The sequence below is a fragment of the Podarcis raffonei genome, chromosome 4 (genome assembly GCF_027172205.1).
Source record: "Podarcis raffonei isolate rPodRaf1 chromosome 4, rPodRaf1.pri, whole genome shotgun sequence".
NCBI classification, from domain to species: domain Eukaryota; kingdom Metazoa; phylum Chordata; class Lepidosauria; order Squamata; family Lacertidae; genus Podarcis; species Podarcis raffonei.
The window spans coordinates 30362248-30383768 of NC_070605.1; the positions used below are offsets into that span (position 1 = coordinate 30362248).

At 39.8% G+C, this 21521-nt stretch overlaps 1 protein-coding gene across 5 annotated transcripts in view; it reads right to left on the reverse strand.

The window, feature by feature from the left end:
• DCLK1 (doublecortin like kinase 1) overlaps window positions 1-21521 on the reverse strand; it is a 207411-nt gene that overhangs the window by 48788 nt on the left and 137102 nt on the right. The window contains exon 7 of one of the 5 annotated variants that reach the window (XM_053386048.1): window positions 11772-11836. The exons of the other annotated variants lie outside the window; for them this stretch is intronic. Coding sequence (XP_053242023.1) covers window positions 11780-11836 — 57 coding nt within the window. The 3' untranslated portion in view covers window positions 11772-11779. Of the gene's footprint in view, window positions 1-11771; window positions 11837-21521 lie in introns of those variants that run through there. 5 annotated transcript variants of the gene reach the window in all.

Consider the following 21521-nt stretch of genomic DNA (forward strand, 5'->3'; position numbering starts at 1 on the left):
CAATGCTCTGCATTCTGAGTAAAACATTAACATCTAAGCAATATTTTGTATGGTACTTTTAAATAATGGAATTTAATTATAAAGCTTATTCTAAAGCTGCCTTGGTTCCAAAGCTGTGGGATTCTTATTTACATAGGTGAGTGCATTAATAACATGCAGAATGAGAATCAATTAAATTTAAGAAAATGTTTGAGTTTTTGAAGCCGGTGCCTATTACAGAAGAGGCAGGAGTTTTGTGAATAGTAGGGAGGAGCAGCCAAATAATGATGCAAATTGGGGTGATTTGGGGATTGCCCCTCCTCTGAAATGAAACATGATGTCAATAAACCTGTCCCACCCCACCCTGGTTTGGACTGGGGCACTCCCCTCTAAGCCTTGTGTTATTTGGGAACTTTGCTTTTCTGCTTTTCTGTGATCTACCCAGTTCTATATTCTTATATAATATCCTTGTTCCTAAGGGCTTTGCAAAAAGTGAGACTGTCTAAAATGTTATATGTGGCGCACCAAAAGAGATTTGGATTATTTTGCTTGTTAGAGCACATCAATGGAGGTGTGGGGTGTTTTTGTTTGGTTGTTGTTGTTGTTTTACCAAAAAAGTCATCACAGGTTTGTTTGTTTTTTAAATCCTATGTTGCTCTGCTTTAACAACAACAAAAAAGTTCCTTTCAGAGAACTTAGGTCTTCAGGCCTATCAGAGATCTGTAAGGGCCTATCAGGAGACTGGCAAACCCTACTGGAGAACACAAACTAACACCATGAACAAAAGTCTGTATGAAGCTGCAATTCTTTAGCAAGAATACACACCACTCAGTTACCTTTTAATTATTTTACCACTTCCCCTTCATAAAGGACTATGTTGGAAAGTCAATGCTTTCCCCCCCTCCCCAACAAAAATCCCTTTTTGTCTGCAATTTGGCAGGTTTAATCTACTCTGGAGAGCCTCCTGTGCCTGAAAAAAAATTCATCCACTTCAGTGAAAAGAGGTTAAAATTGTAGCCATTTTTAAATTCTTGATTATATAGTCTATGGAGAACACGAAGGTTCATTTTACACAGAATGACTTGTAACACAGATTGAAGTGGACAAGGGTACACAGCAACTCAGAAATAGATCATAATTTTTATAAACTCACAGAAAGATACAAGGTGAATGTTAGAGCCCAAGCACATCCATAGTAAACGACACACTTTGTTTTAACCATTTCTATTCTTACTACCAATATTACTGGTACATATCTATAATATTACTACACTCTTACATATCCAATAAAACAGTCCTCAAGTTTTTAAAAGCAACAGTATTATACTAAATTAATAAAGGAAGATATTATATTAATAAAGATTTCATTGTTATATTATTAGACAAGTTTATGCATTTTCTAATTCGTTACTTGCCTTAATTTTTTTTAAAAAAATATTTCAATGATTGCCTTACTCGTCTAATTTGAAGGCTACAGACATGAAAGTTATAAATAAGCAGGAAATCCCAAATCACCCTAATTATCTGAGAATATATTTTATTCTCTTTTTTGCCCCTGGTATTTAACATTACAAAGAATCTTTGCTATAGAAGCACGATGGCTCTTATTAACATGATATTTTAGCACATCCTATATTATTATTTTGGGGGGCGGGATTCAATAAATTAACTGAATACTGTCAAACACTTTCTCTCAGTTAAGTCAAATTTTAAACACACTGCACCTAAATACACAGAAAATCTGGATTACATCTCGCAATTTAAATTGGGAAATATGATTTTCTGTCCAGCATGTAATTAATGTGTTTTTAATATATTTTTATATATCATTAACTGAAGCACAATATCCTATCTTACATAATAATGGTTTATTGAATTGGCGACTAATTGATCAAGGGCATTCGATCTAGCAAGAGGTATCAGCTAATGGAAGAAGAGGGATGAAATTTCGGCTGATTCCCTTCCTCCTCCAGAACAGGTTTTCCAGAGGGTGTTGGAGGCTTTTCTTCCATTAGCAGATGCCTCATTCAGAGCAACAAGACAAGGAGTACTATGATCTATTAGTGTAGAGTTTTACTTATCTGTTCTCATATCCAAATTCATCAGATTATTTTATATATTCTGTATAGCAGCCCTTTCACTTTTTAATATTTGCACAATAAGACTTAATGACGAATAATCCATGTATTTTCCTTACACACAAAAACAAACAAGCTATAGGTTATTGGTGTACACAAAGTGATCCACATTTCATTTCCTGACAGCATAAGGCAGATAATGCCAGCTAAAATCCAACAGATATCGTTCAAGATAATCAAAGATTAGTTAAGGCAACTAGTTGGAATGAATGGTAGTATTTGTTGTTTGGTGCTGCAAGACAACCTTTAACAGGAAACTCCTGCAATTTTTATCCTAGCAGGCTTTTCTCCCATATAAATGGTTGAAATTTGGCTTTTACGTCACTCAAAAGTTGAGTTGAAACTGCTATCGAAAGGGAAAGGAACAAAAATAAGCAACACAGACAAAAGATACATTTTAACAATATGATGCTAATCTCCCAAGTCATCATTCAGCCAGATATGACCGTATTTAAAAAAATAAAAAATGATGACTTCTTACAGAGAAGTCTGGTATTTATTTTTTTAAAAGCACTCCTTTAAATAAGATATATACCAGTATTTGCAATATCTTACCTTCTTCTTGTTCCCAAGTAATGGACTAATATTTGTGACCACATTGGAAAGATAAGTGGAAGTATTTATGCCTATTATTTCATATCTGTGTACAGTTAATTTACATCCAAAAACCTCAATAATATTTAGAATCAATTTAACAATTTGTGTAAAGGATTGCATTTTGTAGGTTCATGAGATAGCATCATCTGCATTTTATATCATTTACTGTGCAAATACCACGGATATCAAGACTTGATTGTACACATACAGCCAAAATTTAAGTTGAAGAAATAAAAAGTAGTGAAGACAAAAGACACCCTTGCCTCATTCCTCTAATTTCAATGATTTTGATAAATATTATTAGAATAAGGTAATATTTTACGTTTTCTGCTTTCAGGTGACTTTTTTTTTATTTAATTCAACTCAGAATCCCTAAATTTTGTATGTGCCACAGCCTAGTTTTGTTTATGTAACCCTGAGTTATTTTTCCTGAACTTTCTCAGCTATTTTTCCAAACAGGAATTTCTTGCGTCATCAACATGTCAGTCAAATTTCTTTTACTGATACAATCATTTACATGAGCTGCTTAGTCTTAATGTTTAGAGCCTCTGCTTAATTACAGGCATTCATTATTACTTCTACTTGTCTTTGGACTACTTGTTCGACCAATAAGTCTTTCATTAAAATGCCATTTTGTGTATAAAAATCTTTAAATAACTTGGAAACATCACACACAATGTTAGGATTCCATCCAAACTTTTAGAGCTTTGGTGAAGGAGCTAAAAATACATGGTCACCCAAAATTCTGCACAGATTTCTGCTTTTGAGAGTTGCATTCTAGAGGCACGCACCCTTCTTCCAGACTGGCTTGACAAGATGCTGCCCACATGGCCATTCTTAGGGCCAAAGTGGATGTTATCCTGGTATTGGCGAAATACCAAAGAATGTGGTGATAGCACAGGGAATATTTGCAGGTTGAGCAGGAAACTTGACCCTATCTGTGAACATGGATTCTTCTGCTATTTCCCCATCTCCAACACCACCCCTCTTTTTTCCAACCAGGTTGTCTTTAGTTTTAGCAACTGGCTGGGGAAAATATATTTGAAAAATGAGAGGGGAGGCACTTATAGGTGAATGTACAGGTTGGGGGAGGAGTTAAGCACCTTCTCCCACATTCTAATTTCTCCTGAAAAATGCAAATCCCATCCTTCCATCATGTTATGGCTTATAATCAGTTTGCCTATCAGGATATATAAAGAGGAATCTTCATGAAATATGTTGACTGCTGCTGGTTGTGTCACTTTGAGTAGCTTTTCTTGCTTGAGCACACCAAGTGAGGATTTCCTTTTTCTTTTTCTCCTTTTGGATTTTATTCCTTGAATAGAAAGCCCCACATTATATTGTAAACTGCTTCTCACAGAGAAAGAGAGAAAGAGGGAGAATATTTCTCTCTATTGGGATTTTTAGGTGTGTCTCTTTGCGGATTGGTCATTACGGACCCCAAAGCTTAGGAGATGCTGAACATCTAAAAAGATTTCAGTCAATGACTATTTTGGTCGAAATGCTTAAGAATCCTGAGTGATGCAGCTGCACTGTGCACCCTCTGGCTCAGCACAGCTGTAGATCACATTAGGATCACTACAAAGAGAGAATTCCATACCAAAGAACCTCTATGGAACCTAAAGCGTTTAATACAAATGGCCTGTCTTAATTTTAATTCAGTCTGCACCATGTGAAATGTCATCACCCCTAAACAAATTTTAAGAGGGAACTCTTGCCTCAGTTTCTGGCCACCTGGCTGTTTTTATGGCACACCTACATTAAAAGAAAGTGGCTGCATAAAAGCAGGATTGGGTCTTTAGTGTAATAAGCACTTCACGTCCAGCTCAGGTTCGCATAACAGATGGTCAACATACCACCATTTCTCTATGATGGGAAAGGGAAGATCAGTGCTATAAAGTTTCAACCACATCTTACTGGAAGATTTGTTCGGCAGCTCATTTGTAAACATTTAGAATGGGGACGCCCAGTGACATTCCTCAAATTCAGGGAGCAAAGTATCACAATGCATACAAATGCTCAAAGCATGTGTATTATTTCATTCTGAAGATTTCCCCCTTCTACATATATTTGGGCTTTACTTGGACTTTTTAGGGAGGCATTTACAGTGGTTCCTTAGCATCAGGAAGCCAAGGAAGAAAAGTTGTAAAAATGACTATCTAGGAATCTGCCTTTTGCAGATTTCTCCATGATTTTTTTTAAGCAGGGCAGTAAAAATGAATGCTAGATGATCTTTTCCAGTCTTTAAGCCATTTTATTTGTACTTACGCAACCCAAAAAGTTATATTACAATCAAAGCTGCAGAGGAAAGATACATGTAATTGTATCTCCTCTTTATTTTTCTTCTTTACCTGTTAAAATGTGTAGTAACAGCTCCAAAAGGGCAGCTGAAATCAGGGAAAGAGGGATAAAACTCACCTATGCCTCCATGCTGCTGGGTGAGATAAACTGATTCAGTTTGCATTTAAAGGCGAACCAACCTAATTTGCAGTTTGCAAAACAATATGCAAACCAAAACACAACCATCCTTCAAAATTTGAACTTTTCTGAATTTTGCATATTGTGTAAGTTTATCATCCAACCTCTCCCCTCTACTCTCTCCCCCTACCTCTGGATACTGTATTATCTTACAGTGAACGTAACCAAAATTCTTTATAATCTGAACAAACAAACAAAAAGAGACATTGCACATTCTTTTGTAATTCATTGAAATCTTTAATATATTTTTTTTAAAAAAAGCAATTTCTCCAGCCAGAGTGTATGTACAAAAATGCATATACCAGGGTAATGTGCATTTATTATTGGAAATAACTTATCAAAGTGTTGGTGCTGACCTCTAAAGCCCTAAACAGCCTCAGCCCAGTAACCCTGAAGGAGGGTCTCCACCCCCATTGTTCAGCCCGGACACTGAGGTCCTCCTCTGAGGGTCTTTTGGCAGTTCCCTCACTGCGAGAAGTGAAGTTACAGGGAACTAAGCAGAGGACCTTCTCAGTAGTGGTGTCCTCCCTGTGGAATGCCCTCCCATCAGTTTTCAGGGAGATAAAGAACTAAACAACTATGGAAGACATCTATAGTCCTGTATTGGGAAGTTTTTAATGTCTGACATTTTGTTATGTTTTAAAATGTGCTGTAAGCTGCCTAGAGTGACTGTGGAAACCCAGCCAGGTGGGCAAGGTATAAACAATAAAATTATTATTATTCTTTCATTAAAGTTATAATTAGGTGAAATTGCTTTGCAAAAGTGTGTATATTAGGCAAACTAGCATACAAAAATATGCATATTAGCAGAAATTCACCCTAAAATGCTAACGAGTCCTTATGACTTGGTTGTTGCTTTAAAATGCACACTGATGTGGGCATGTGGAGAACTGAACTTAAGATGGGGGGGGGGATGAGAAACTGAGAGAAATTGAAATTGCTAGATTTGCCAATCCCAACCTGTGTGTTCTTTGAAGTTAAAAATCATCATTATAATGAGACTCCTGTTTCACATCTCTTTTCCTCCCTCTTCAACATTTTAAGATGCATGCATATGACTAATGAGCTAAACTTTATTCTCATATATTGTCAGTGAGCCCCAGCAGCTATTGGTTGAGTTTCTTTGAACATTCTAAATGCTCAGGATGAAAAGGATCATCAACAGAATGCTAATAACAGTGGTGTTTTTGTGAAGGCAGTGGAATACCACTGAGGATGGCAGGGTGGGGGGAACTTCATGAAGGCACGGGGACAAGAAAACTGTTAAAGAGAGACAGAATGGGCAAGGGAAATGTAGACTAGGGAGCAATGAAGCTGAAGAAGTGGAGGGGCTGAATTTTATATTGAATTAAAAACTAGGCAAAGTCTCTAACGCAGTTTTATTTTGACAAAAGCACCCAGTACATGAATGAGCATGAAATAATTGCTATCCTATTACCAAACCTGGTCTGCACAAAGCAGAGACAATTCTAACTAGCAAGGGTTGATGATCGGCTGCTAAGTTTTCACTGGAAAAACTAGGAAGTGCATGCAACTCAAGTTATTCTGAAGAAGCATGTTGCCCATCACCACGAAATGCCTTTTTCAGATTTCAGTCTTTTTAGACTCAACAAGCATGTAAAAGGTAACATAAAAAGAGAGTTTCTAAAGGCAAGCTGATAAGAGGGCTAGAACATTTAAGTGTATACCAAACCAATTTCTCATTCCATACTTCCAAGTCCATACATTCCAAGTCTAGTCATCGTCACATCTAAAAAATAGTTATGGCTTGGTGAATTTACTATCCAGGTAATCCATTAGAATTTTTCTCTTCTCTCAGCACCCACAATTTACATTTTTAAAAAGCCACTGCCTGCATTTAGACCAACCTATTAAGCTCTATGGTTCCCACAGTTCAGTGACAAACCCCCCCCATGTGTATGTTATAGCAGAGATTCTTTGTCTGGTTTCCCCATTTTCAAAAGAAGCTCACTGAATATTTAGAATAGATTTTCCCATTTATTTATTACATGACTTACAGCTTAAAATCCAGCAAAGGCAATCTGTATGGCAAGGTCAAATACAAAAACACACATACAATGCACTGCATTGATGGTACAAAATGAAGGCAGTTTACTTGATTTATTAGAAAACGAAAACTATTTTCTGCTGCAGCTACTTTAAAAACGTTTCACTGGTTTTGCTGATTATCAGTTACTTTGGAGAAAACAGAGGAAAAACAAACGAAACCAGAAAAGTATTTCCAAGAAAATAGTATAAAATTGTAAACTTATTTCATCAACTAGCATTTACAATACAGCAGTTTTCTTTCATTGGACAATATAAACCAAATAGAGATTATTATACAAGGTAAAGAACAATTATCCCTATATAATATCACAACACACCAGATGAGATGAGTACAAAATCGGTTCAGTACTTGCTTGTCCATACCTTGCTGCACAGCGATTATTTAAACAAATGCAAACAAAAATGCACAAATACATACACCAAAAGGCATACAAATATGCACATGCACACTGTGTGTGTCTGTGTGCATGTGCAGAAAGAAAGAATACAATCCTGGATCACAAAGGGCTAGTTCTCATTAGTAAAGCCTTCCACATGATCATACACATAGGTATGCAACCACACTGAAAAAAAGAAATCATGAACCAGCTGTACACATGGTAAACTGGCAACCAACTCCTCAATTTCAGCAGCTGGGGGGAAAGTATAGCTTAGATCATAACGTTCATTATGTGCAATGCATGGTTCAGACTAATCTTTCTCCATGTAGTCAGATACCTGCTTTGATTACTCTACATAAATCTGGCATATTTGGCATGTGAACCATACCACAGAAAACACCAGCGTCGTGCACCCACTTTTTCTCATATAAGGCTGGATCTACAAGTGACAAAGGTCTCTGGAAAGTACAGGCTTTGTATTGTAAACTGGGAGTCATCATTAAGATTCAGTATTACATGCACACATATATACAAGGCTTATTTATATTTCCATTCATCTCTGTATTTGGTTTACAACTGTATATGCCATACCATACCAATAACAGAGGGTTGAAGTAATTTAAACTTTGAGATGCAACTTTTGACATTGTGATGTGGAATATAAGCTCACAGATCTATAATTCAATTATGCAGAATATGATTTTAATTACAATGTGAACACTGCTGCCTTAGTATTGCTACTTGCTCATCCGTTGGTGGAAGGGGATCTCTGGATGTGGCTCCAATGTTCTCTCATACATACAAGCCCTTGGATGATTAACTTAAACAAGGAAAAACAGTTGCCTGGCAGTTCAAAGCTTCTTTCCACATGCAGGAATGGAACAATAGACCTTCAGCTATTTATTTCCCAAAGCCAAAAGACTATCATCTATTTTAACTATTCATTTTAAACACAGATTTTTTTAAAATAATAAAAAAACAGGAGTAAAGGCTTTCAAAAATAATTTGACTTAACTTTAATGTTTGAACTCCCTGTTCCCCATAAAACCTAAACTGAGAGATGGAGGAAACTTTGGGAAAACTAGCAAAACAAACCTCCAGTGCCTGTGAAATATCCAGCTTAATTAATTGTTAGCATGTTACATTAACACACTTAACAATCTTGTGGTTTTGTAAAACAAACTACCAGATTCTGGTCACTGGAGCTGCAGCATGTGGACAGGACAGCCTTCCCTCCTCAGCCATGATCTTGGTAAAAACTGTGCTCCACATCTTGCAGGGCAAATAATACAATTGTTTCTGCATTTGCATTTTGGAATTTCTACCCACAGAAAACTGGACTTACAGGACTACTGTTAAATGGTAATACTTTCCAGGCACTGAGGAACTTTCATTTTACAAGTGAATAGAATCTCCCATGAACAATACTCAAATTACAATGTTGTGTGAAACTTGTAAGGTAAGGCCTGTCACATCCCTTAGAAGAGCTCATATAGGAAAACCTGGTATGGTACGCACTGTCTAATAATTTTAAGAACATGTATCTGCCTCCACAGCCCAAACAAAGCTATGCAATATAAGGCTTGTGGCAATATTTTACAGTAATAGGAGAAACAATATTGAAATATTTCAAACACCCAACCCCCGAAAAAAACACCCCAGACTTATGTCATTACATTTCCTTCCTTCTAGATAAGTGGTGCCAACACATTAGGAACCTATTCTGATCTCCTATGAATTAAAGTACTAGAATGTAACTGGAAAAGGAAACATACCCAGCTGATCTTATTCCCTTTGCCTGTTTCAGGTACAATATCTAATGGTTTGGAAAGTAGCTGACATTATAGGTTTCTTTTGAACTGAACATACTCTAATAAAAACCCCTCTGTAAATATCAATATGTATCCCAGGTTTTCAGGGTGGAATGACTCCAATAGCACAAAGAAAGCACCTGTAGTACATCTTTCCCCCTTAAACACATACTTAACATGTGATAGTGTACTGTCCTTTGCATTGTGACATACTAAAACACAACTCACAGGGTTTTAACCACTGAAGTTGTTGCACTAATGCAAAAACTTCCACTTGCTCAATGGAACTTCCCCTCCCCCTGTCCATGAGCCCCCAATCTGCCCCAGGGGGGAACCTCCAGAAAAGATTTGCGAGGGAGCTACGGGGAGAAGAGGGAAGAGAAATTCCACTGCACAATTCTAAGAGCTCGCACTGATGGAACAACTTTGGTGTACACAACCCATAATACCATACATCAGCATTGTTTGGCCATTTTTGTTGCATGTTTGAATAAAAAACCACTTAAGATATTTAAATGAAAAGACAGAAGCATGGCCCTTAAAACTTGAGCTTGCCTTCCTGTGTGTGGTACTAATACATTTCCTTATGGTGCCCAGTGATTTGTAAGGTGATGCTGACTATGTTTCTATAGGAATTAAAAAGCCAACATTAAATAATAAATTATTATGTGAAATGTTAACGGCAGGTGCCTCGTTTAAAACGTTACCCAATGTGTAAGCTACAGTATCTAGAAGTAACAATTATTAAATTAAAAGCAAGAAATCAGTGTCGCAAGACCATAACGATTTGCAATAAAAGCACTGAGTTCTTGCTCTCAAAACAAGGCAGCAGAGCATAAACAGTGTTGTAAATATCTGCTTAAGGACCAATCCAGAAGAAATTTCTCCTAAGAAATTTCAGGATCCCCTACTAAAAGAGAGATAACACACAAGCACAAAGGAATGCTTGTACTTCTCCCATTCTAATCAATGAGGCTTACATAGAAAAAACATCCCACTGGATCATGCCCATCATCATAATTAGTTTAACACATACATACATTCACACATACATAATTTCGCTGCTCTGAGTTCAGCATATTCATTTTTTTAACAAGTCCCCATAAAAAGGAAAATGAGAAATGGCTGATTAGACCCAAATACATCAATCACCATAGAGATTTCTATTTTTAACTGAGGGGGGAAAAGCTGTGCTCACTTTTGTTAAGTGTCTTAAGCCTGCAAAACACATTCCTATATTTACACCTAACAAACAGGCAAAAAGTCCAAAGCAAAAACAAAAACACATTTCCTGGTGGAAAAAAAACTAAATTTGCAAAAGTGTTTGTGTAGTGTAAATGATATTATAAGCTGCTTAATCTCAAGGGTGGACTTATAGAAGATTGAGTGGAACTCTGTTTGGGTCCCCAAAATGCCACTCCTGAGGGTCAATGGACACCCCTGGAATGGCGTGAAATGGGGTCAGGGGTTTGGAGCAGGGCGAGGAAATGAAAGGAATTCAACAGGGCTCCCTGTTCCAAGCTATGACAACTCTTTCTTCTTCTTCAAAATTTGTCAACTTCATCAGTTTATACAGCGCACATTTTTTTATAATGAGGGCGGATTTATTACAGAGCTACGAAAGCTCAAAAAGGACAAGCAGTATGAGCAAAGTGCATCTGGGCTGCAATTTATTTTCATAACAATTTCTACCAGTTGCTGACAGCTCTACAGGCAAGGGCTCCTTTTCCAATAAAAAATGGAAACAAAGTGTTGAGCAGTAGTAAAGATAGGGGCTTGTATCCAGTGCTACTGTGAGGGGAAAGGATGTGCATGGAAGTTCTTCTACTGATATCCGCTCCTCCAGCAACCCCCTTACCCACATCATAGGCATTTATTTACAGAGGGTTTCTTCACCCTCAGGAGAAATTTTTCAGTGAGGAAGGAAGATGTATTCAGCAGTGAGAAGATGCTCAGGCTGCCCCTTGCATACGTATCCCTTCTGCTCTCAACTACGTATCATGGTGAGTGTTTTGGAAAATAATAGCACCTTTGGACATTGTATTTACCCTCTCCAATTTTCATCTCAAAATGTTTACACAATTTGTTATCACCTAGCCTAAGAGCCCTTGTACAGAAATCAAGTCGCACAAGCACATAACACCATTAAAGTTAATATATTATATATGTATATAGGGACAAACGCCGGTGTTTTAATATTAAAATACGCAAAACGCTTTTGTGCAATTCACTAATGTCGGTTAGCAGCTAACTACATTCTCAGGAAAGTGTTAAACCTTCACCCAATCACAAACCATTATGCACTGTTCCATTTTCTGGGGTTTTTTTACACAGAGTCTCCTACTGAATCCAAATCATCCGAAGAGAGAGGGCGATACAGGTCCTGTAAGATGAAGTGCAGTATAGATTTGTTTACTGTGCTTGATTTGCTGCACTGCAACTTTACTTCTTAATTTTTTAAACTAGCGCCAGAGAGGAAGACCGAAATAAAAATAAATAAATAAGTAAGTAAGTAAGTAAGTAAGTAAATAAATAAATAAATAAATAAATAAAATTCAGCATTCCTGTGATTTAAAACAGGCTTAAAAACAAACTACAGCAGTAATATATATATATATATATATATATATATATATATATATATATATGAGATAATTTATATTCTGACATTTTACCCTTTGATAATTTTGACATCTACTTAGTGATGGTTTCTTTAAAGCATGACAGTATGCTAAGAATCCTGATAATGCCATAATGAATGCCTTTACATTCCTATTGTTTGTTTCATCTCGCAGTATGTGAGAGAACGGAAGCAGTTTGGTAGAATGGCAGCATAAGGGGGGCGGGGAATAGCTGTGCTTTTACTGACGGTCGCCAAGCAACCAGTTCATATGAGCAAAGAGAAACAGAGCATGTGTATAAGTGAGCCTGTGTGCGTGTTAAGACTATCTCCATTCGTTTTCTACTCCTACTGCTAGGATCCTCTGACTGATCAAATAATCTACAAATGCCAGAGATGTGGGAGTATAATAGATGGCCTCGTTCAATCTACACAGCACAACACATGTCTCACAGATATACAGTACAGAAAAATAAAGAGAGGATGTTCAGGAAGAAGAAAGGGATAGAATGATAGCAGCTTTGTTTCAAGGTGAATTACATGGAGGCGTTTGTTTAGTGGAGATGGAGATAATACAGTGTTAATATGACTTGCCATGCCTCTCATGCAACATTGTAGATTGAACAACACTAGAGTGTCATAAAAGGCAATGTGCCAGTGGCACTGGAATGGGCACAAAGGAAGACTCCACAGGAAAATGATGAGAGAAAACTTAACACAACAGGTACAATACTGTAGAAGGACACATGAGGAAGCCTTGGACCAACTCTTGCCAACATGGTGTCCTCCAGTTGTTGGGCAACTGCCCCAGTCAGAACGATGGGAGTTGCAGTCCAACAACACCAGGTTGGAAAAGGCTCCCTTAGAGTGAGGGCTCACCAAGTCAAACATCCTGTTTCCACTGGTGGCCTGTTAAGGGACATTGCCAGTCTTACAATAAACAAGCACACATGGAATTATCACAAACAGCAACAAATATAAAATGGTATAAAACTGATTCTGACTTCATCGATGAGGTTATATACAGGGGTAGCCAATATGTTGCTGGGCTGTAATTCCCATCAATCCTGCCTACTAGCAATGGTGTCCGGGGCTGATGGGATTTGGAGTTCAACAACAAGTGGAGAGCACAGTGGCATAACACAGTTTGCTGGTGCCCAGGGTGGGGCACGTTTTGTGCTGCCCTGGTAGACTGGGCAGCCTGGCAGGGCTGGGCCATCACCGAGGAAGCTGCCTCTGCAGATCACTCATGCACCAGAGCCTAGGGGAGGAGAGGCACGGCAATGCTGTTACTGCAGCTCCTCCTCTCCGCAGCTTCCGCCTCCAGGTCCAGACCCACAGTCTCGTGGTGCTGGGCCAAGGCCAAGCAAGTGGCCTCCACAATTCCCTAGTGCGTATGACACCCTCCCCCTCCCCCTTCAACTTGGCTGGCATGTCGGCGTCCCTTCAATGGCCATGAAGAGAAGGAGCTGCTGCCACCACAGCCCCAAAGGTCTGGGCTGAGCACAGCGTACCTCCCTGCAGCTCTGGCCTCAATAAGGGAGCCTGTTGAGGGCACCTTGCTGTGCCCCCTCAAAACTGTGTGCCCGGGGCCACGGTCCTTCTGCCCCCCTTCTGCCTCTGAGAGAGTACCACACTGGCTATCCCTGGGAGATATATAAAGGAATGACTAACAACTTACCAAGGAAAAGGTCTGTGCTTATCTTCTTACACTTTCCTATTTTCCTCTCACACCCTTTTATCATTTGATATCTTAATTTTTTTAGCTTGTACCAACTCTCCAGACAATGTTTTAAAACTATCATCCATAAAATTCTACTGCAAACTGCCACAGGCAATTAAAGAAGCAGATATGGGAAGGGGAAATAGAGGACAAAAGAAACTCCATACAAGATAACAGAGAATAAAAGGCCTCATGACATCAACATGAAGAAAGCTTTAGACAACCAGAGGAAAGAGCTAAGGTAATAAATCCAAGGGGCATGTGGACAAGTCCTGTAATCTTGTCATCTTGTCATATTCTTCCCCATGTCCCAAAGACTTATTTCGTTTTGATTGTTCTGGCAACAAATACTGGAGAGGGGAAATATTTTGGTGTAAAAAATTTTCCTCAGGAATCTCTTTGATAACTTCCTCAGCCTTTCTGCTGTTTGGCTTTGTGAGCCTAACTTTATTCATTTATTATTTAATGTAAGCCTCTCAGAGAATTTTATGTTATAGTGTGGGAGCATCTAATGCTCATGCTCACATAGCAACTTATCGGAGAGCCATATTCATGTATAAAGGTAAACGTAAAGGGACCCCTGACCATTAGGTCCAGTCGTGGCTGACTCTAGGGTTGCGGCACTCATCTCGCTTTATTGGCCGAGGGAGCCGGCACACAGCTTCTGGGTCATGTGGCCAGCATGACTAAGCCACTTCTGGCGAACCAGAGCAGCGCACGGAAACGCCGTTTACCTTCCTGCTGGAGCGGTACCTATTTATCTACTTGCACTTTGACATGCTTTTGAACTGCTAGGTTGGCAGGAGCAGGGACCGAGCAACGGAAGCTCACCCCGTTGCGGGGATTCCTAGGCTCTGTGGTTTAACCCACAGCGCCACCCGCATCCTATAGTGCCACCCGCGTCCCACTCAGCATTTCCCCCGATTAAGCAGTCTATGAATTTATCTCAATAAATAACTTGGCACCCTGTTACACTGCCCCACACTTCAAACTATTTAACTTCTGTGCCATAAGTTGATACCACACAAATGACTTATCTGGAAGGGATTGTTTCTCTACAGAGCAGGTGCAAGCAAACTTAATTTATTTTAAGACTGATCTTTGGAGTGGAATTTAGACAACAACAGAGGAGATGATAATGGAGGCTGCACAACACAGTAATAGTACTCCATTGTTATCTGCACTCCATCTGTACTCAGGGTCACCTTAAATTGGAGGAATTCATGGAAACCCAAGCTATATATAGGTCCCAGATCCCTCTTGAAGCTGGACCAACCACTAGTTCATAATATAATTAGAATAGGTTCTTAAATCTAGTTGTGCTGGAGCCATCTCCTTCCTGATTCATTGAATTGACATAATGTAAGCCCAGACCAAGCAGAAGGAGTTGTCCTCACCACAGCTCTTCCAGACATCAGCACAAAGAAGCCACCACGTGAGCTTCTCATGTTACCTTGTAGTACAGGAAGGAGCAGAACTGCTGTGGCTTGCTGCCATGGTGATGAGGTCAAGTGACCCCACAATGTCAAGTGCCTCACCCACAAATCACTGCAAACTTCATTTACCAGCAAGCACTTCCTGAACCCTAGGCCTGCCTGTACACATGCTCTACCTGCTATCTTGGACTGGCTAGATGCAGAGGAGTGGTGGGAGGCGCTAGCTGGGGAACCCCCAGGGCAAGAAGGCTCAGAGCCAGGGCATTGGTGGTTGGACGATGATGAGTGGTCAGAGGGAGATGAGGGAGCAGACAGGGAGGAGGAAGCTAAAAAGGCAACAGGGTTTAGTGAGCAGGAAGAGGTTGGGGCAGAGAACAGTCCAGGCTCAGAGGCAGAAGAGGATGTTGGAGAGGAGGGGAGGCAGGAGGCAATGATGAGGCAGGCTGTTGAAGAAACCGGGGAGCCTCCCCCTCCTGCTGCTACCTGTTCCCCTCCCCCTAGTCTCCCTAAACACACAGAGAAATGAAGAGCAATGAGATACAAGGCGACAGAGCTGCTGGAGAAGGACCCAGGGGAGGAGCCTTAGAGACCTGTGGGAAGGCAAGGACCTTCAGTCCTTGCAACTGCCTCGTTGGGACAAGGCATACTGGGAAGAATTGTTGTGATCACTAGGCCTGCACTGTTTTGGTTTCTTGAATAAAGAGTTCACTGACACTGGTGTTTTTATTGCCCTGCACTCTTCTAGAGCAAATCGCATGCCTTAAGAATTTTACTGTAATGCTTAATAAAAAATGGGGTATGCACCAAACGGAATGAAAAAAGAATGGAAGGCAAGTATGCTGACAATGGAATATTACAGATCTTTAAAAAATAATTTCAAATTGTTGCTAATGCCTCATACACTGAGTTGTATTTTATTCATTGTTACAATACATTCATATTAGCCATATTAGCCACACACACAAAGTACCAAGGGCCCAATCCAATACCACCACACCCAGTGCTTCATCAGAAAAACAAAAGCTGTGTTCAGATGACAATAGTATAACATCATTGGGCGGAAGGTAGAGTGAAATTGCACTTACAAGCCCATCACACTGACCATGCCTTCTGAACAGAGCTGACATACATACAACCTGCATAAACACAAGCTCTGTTCAGGATCAATGTTTGAACACCAGAGATCAGATGCACTGGGAGCGATCTCCTTAAATTATCCTGATGCACACTGAATTGTCATTTGAGGATAGAAATGTGTGCCAAGTTTGCATCTACTCTGGTACTATTGCCTACATTAAATGGTTTAAAATAGGTGCATCATTGATGTGCACTTATCTAAAGATCTCTATTGTTAACAGCATTTTATTAGGTGCCTGGAGGTCACATCAATAAAAGAGATCCATCCAGTAAAACAGGGTGGGGATACTTTATTCTGTCAAGGACCACATTCCCCCAGGTGTAGTCAGCTAGCTCTGGACAGGGCCAGAGCCAAAAGTTGGCAGACACCCACTTTTCTGTCACTCTTTCTGATACCACCTTTCCCCATTTCCCCCTCCTCGCCGCCCACGTGAAATTAGGCTGAGAGTCTCATGCAATAAAAGGGCAAATCAATGTGCCTGAATTATATCAAGCAGCCCTTCTGGAAGTTCATAGGAAAAGAGAGAGTTCTCTAAAATTTAACTAGTTATCCTTTCCTTAGGCCAATCAGACATGGATATCATTTATAGGAATAAAACCAATGTGGGGATGTTGGTGCTTTTGTTTTGGTTATGGATGGTACTCACTGGTCACCTCTTTATTTTTGCTGCCCATGGCAGCCATTTTGTATTTGCACCCATGACATTTTTGTCAATATATAACTACCGGCACCTCATTCCCACCACAAAAAGTGAAAAGAACTATAGATCTGTGAGGATATAAGCAGGCTTTATTCATTCTAACAATATTTATGCCATTAATGATGAAAGTGCTTTACAAAGTAAGAACAAGAAGACAAGACCCTGCTCTGAAGACCATGCCACCTAAAATTCAACACAAAAGGGGGGGCAGAAGGCGTGAAGAAAGAAAAGTTTAAAAGTGCATAACTTTGTGTTAACTCATACTTGTGCTACTCATACTTAGGTTTAGTTTCAGTATTGAATGAGGACTACAAGATCATGCTCTTTGGGACTGAAAGGAATATAGAAAGGGAGATAGAAAGGATAAATGTTTATGACAAGAAGTTTCAGATTTACCTCCACCTATCTGCCCAGCCGCCAAATGTATCAAAGAGTTCCACCATCCATGTCCTGAAGCCAAAAAGGCCAGTTCAAATTTAAGGAAGGCGGTTAAAAAAACACCACTATCACAAAATGTTCATGTGAGCAGATGGGGGAAAGAACAAAAAGTTAGTTGAAGTCATTTCTGCTTTTATAATGGTACTTTATTGAACTCATTCTGATTCATTCTCTCTGATTCACTCTGATGTTTCTTTACGCTCCCCAGACTGTACAGAGAAGAAAGAGATAAAAGGGTGCTTCCATTTATGAGCTGGTCCAAAGATACCGCAAAGAGATTTACCCCTCCCGTTCACGAATAGCTAATTAATCAGTAATTGTCTTTAATTTTAGAGTGACAGCACCTTCCATCTTCTTTGAAAGAAGGAGTGCATCAAATATAAACATGTTGAAGAGGCAGGTCTAAAAGGAACAACATAATTATTATACTAACTGTATCATTCCCCTCAAAATCATGGTAAATTTATTAGGTACTTCATCAAAAGCTAGCGTCTAGGAGATAAGTTGAAGCCAGTTCCCTGACTGAAAAGCCACAAACTATGATTGCAAACATTGAAGTCTATAAGATTATGGCCTCATTCAGATGTAATGGCTTAGTGATGTGTGAATCAGCCACAGACATCAGCTCCACTCCTCTCCTCTCCTCCTCTTGGCATCCCAATGAGGTGGAGATAAGAACATAAGAGGCGGCTTGCTGGATCCAACCAAAAGCTTATCTAGCCTAGCATTCTGTTCTCACATTCTGTTCTCCTTTTGGAGGTCTACATGCAGGACATGAGATCAACAGCACATGACTTTTGTGATTCCCGGCAGTTGCTAATTCAGAGGCATATTGCCTTTGATACTCAAAGTGATATAGCCATTATGACTAGTAGCCTCCATGAATTATCCTCTACGAATCTATCTTACCCTCTTTTAAATCTATCCAAGTTGGTGGCCATTACTACCTCTTGGGGTGAAAAATTCCATTCTTTAAGTATGTGCTGTGTAGTGCCTTTTGTCTGTCCTTAAACTGTTTTTTAATCAACAAGTTTGATTGTGGACAAGTTGTGGTTAGACTTAACTATTGTTAGGAAAGCAAACCAACATGAAACCGTGGTTCCCTAAACAATAGTTAAAATTAACAAACCCTGCATTGCAAGGGGCAGGGGTGTCAACTTGAATAAAATATTGTGGGGTCCCAGGTAAGCCCTGCCCCACATAATCGATCCCATGAAACAGTGCACGCACACCATTTGAATGGGAATGCTCATCAACTTTGTGCAGGCCCAGACCCACGGCCCCTAAGAGTTGGCTCCTATGCCAAGGGATTGGACTGGATGACCCTCTTGGTCCCTTTCCAACTCTACGGTTCTATGATTCTATGATCCCACTTGCCATGGGTAGGCAAACTAAAGCCCGGGGGCCAGATCCGGCCCAATCGCCTTCTAAATCTGGCCTGCGGACGGTCCGGGAATCAACGTGTTTTTACATGAGTAGAATGTGTCCTTTTATTTAGAATGCACCTCTGGGTTATTTTTGGGGCCTGCCTGGTGTTTTTACATGAGTAGAATGTGTGCTTTTATTTAAAATGCATCTCTGGGTTATTTGTGGGGCATAGGAATTCATTCATCCCCCCCCCCCGCAATATAGTCCAGCCCTCCAAAAGGTCTGAGGGACAGTGGACCAGCCCCCTGCTGAAAAAGTTTGCTGACCCCTGCTCTAGTCTATACTGTAGTTGAGTGCTGGTACCAGGCTCTTAGTGGGTTTTTTAATCTGAGAGTGCCCATTTTCTTTATCCTTGCCACAACTGCCACTGTCCATTCATTTGCCTCTTCTCCTGGCCCAATTCACATCACTTCCCAGAGGCTGCTCCTCCTTATTCCTCCCCCAGCGTATTTGTTCAACGTTGATAAGTAAGTAGGCAGCAAGAAGACCGGCAAGGGACATGTTCATGAGGTTCCAAGGACTGGAACTGAGGCCCCCTACTGATGAACAGGCCTCAACAGGTGCCTGATTAAACCCCGATGCCTTCTCCAGCAGTTACTAATCATAGCTATATCATTCTCTCACAACCAACCTGTAAGCTAAGCTATTTATTATATTTATTTCTCACCTTTTTGTCTAGGGAGCTCAAGGTGACCCACACAACATTGCCAAGTGATGTCCCATCTAGATATTGACCAGACCCAATCCTACTTAGCTTCAGCAAGATTTCTATATCATGTGCCTTCAAGACCATGCCCTGGATTATTAAATTAGTTCAGCCAAAACACAGAGAAATGATGGGCCTAACCATATTAGTAAACAGAAATGAGAGACATGAGTGTGCTGTCTTAAGGAATACTTTTTTAGGATTCAGAAAAGTAAAGGAGATACCTCTTCCAACTAGTTAGCGTCAATCGTTGAGATGCCCACAACTTTGACCTGCCCTATAATAATCAATATAATCAAAGGTGTTTTGTACTAATATGTTACAAGCATGAAAATAACTGCTACAATGATTTCAGAATGTTTATTGGTTTATGCACATTGACATAGGAGACTAGATAGATTTTTCTAAAGTCTAATAATGGTGATGTTCTCATGATGAACACGGGAATGAGTAAAAGCAAGCCTTGGGCTCAAATGGTCTCCCTCTTCTTTGTGACCAGTGGTTCCCAATTAGCTAATTGCTGAGGACCCCCTATTTTTCAAAAGCCAAGCCACGGACCACCTACTTTTGAAATTTTTGATAACTCTATGGTAGTTACCTCTGCAAAGCAATTTTTTGAACAAAATGTGGGGTAGCCCCTAATAAGCAAAGGATTTTAGGTATACTAAAAACAAGAAAGACCATAAATTTGTGTTTATTACCATGCAAAAATGACAAAAAATTAGTTGGGGCAGGCAAGGGATGAGGCCACAGAGACTCAGGGTGCGTTCAGGGGACCCCCAACTGGGAACCACTGGCTTTGACAGTAATAACTTTCTGTTTCTCTTGAACTCGGCTTCTCATTGAGTATGAAAGTTAGATTGTGGTTTATACTCCGTATGGTTAAGTTAAACAAGCCAGCTTCATAACCTGTGGTTTGAGGATGGCTAATTTTGAATCTGAGAAGAATCAGTGATTTAGGATAGTATTCAGCTTAGTCCTATTTAGAGTAGATGCCTTGAAATGAATGAACCCAAGTTAGTTGTGTCCAGGAACATCAATGGATCTACTCTGAGCAGAACAAGCACTGAATATCACCCTTGTATGCAAAGACAGACCAAGTTTAAGGGAGATGCTGCCAATTTTCCTCCTGACCAGATGAAAGGAAGTGAGGGAAGGGGAGAGCATGTAAGTCCAAGGCTCACTTGGCCTTGTTCCATTTCAGGTATGGTGTGCTAAACCATTGTTTAGTGTGTTGTGCAAATGCAACCAGAGTGTGCAGGTGTATTTTTTCGAATACTTTTTGTGCATTGATAAATTGTTCTTTCATTATTCTTCACTACTCTTGGCTTGAGGGGGACATACTTTTGTCTCTTTTTGCACCATAGAGTTCATTGTTTTGAATGAAGGGTGGAAAGGGCATTATTCTTTCAACAGAGAAACGCTTTGCAATATATCAATAAAAATGTAACATCACAAAAGGAGTACATTTTCTTAGAGAGAGCTCTTTCACAAATGCCAAGAAGGGCAGTTGTTTCAGTTCAACTGTTGTTCCAGTTTATACAACAGCTTCTAAACAAGAACTGTAGACAAGCTATTTTGACCAGGCATGCTACACCTGTAAGAACAGTGGTTTTCAAACAGTCATCCCAGAGCCCTGGAGTTTCTTCTAAGCTTATCAGGGGAGGAGTAATGAACTGCCAAAAGACAGATTGTCCTTCATTACCCTGCAAAATTCAGCTACAAGAAACTGTTGGGTGTTTTCCAGGTTGAATTCAGTTCACGTGGGACAGCAGAGAGGCCCAACAGAAACAAAAACAAACATGTTTTTCTGCAATGTCCCATGGATCTGAGATCTACCTGCAGGGGTTCCTGGGATGCTTACAAAATTTCACCTCCC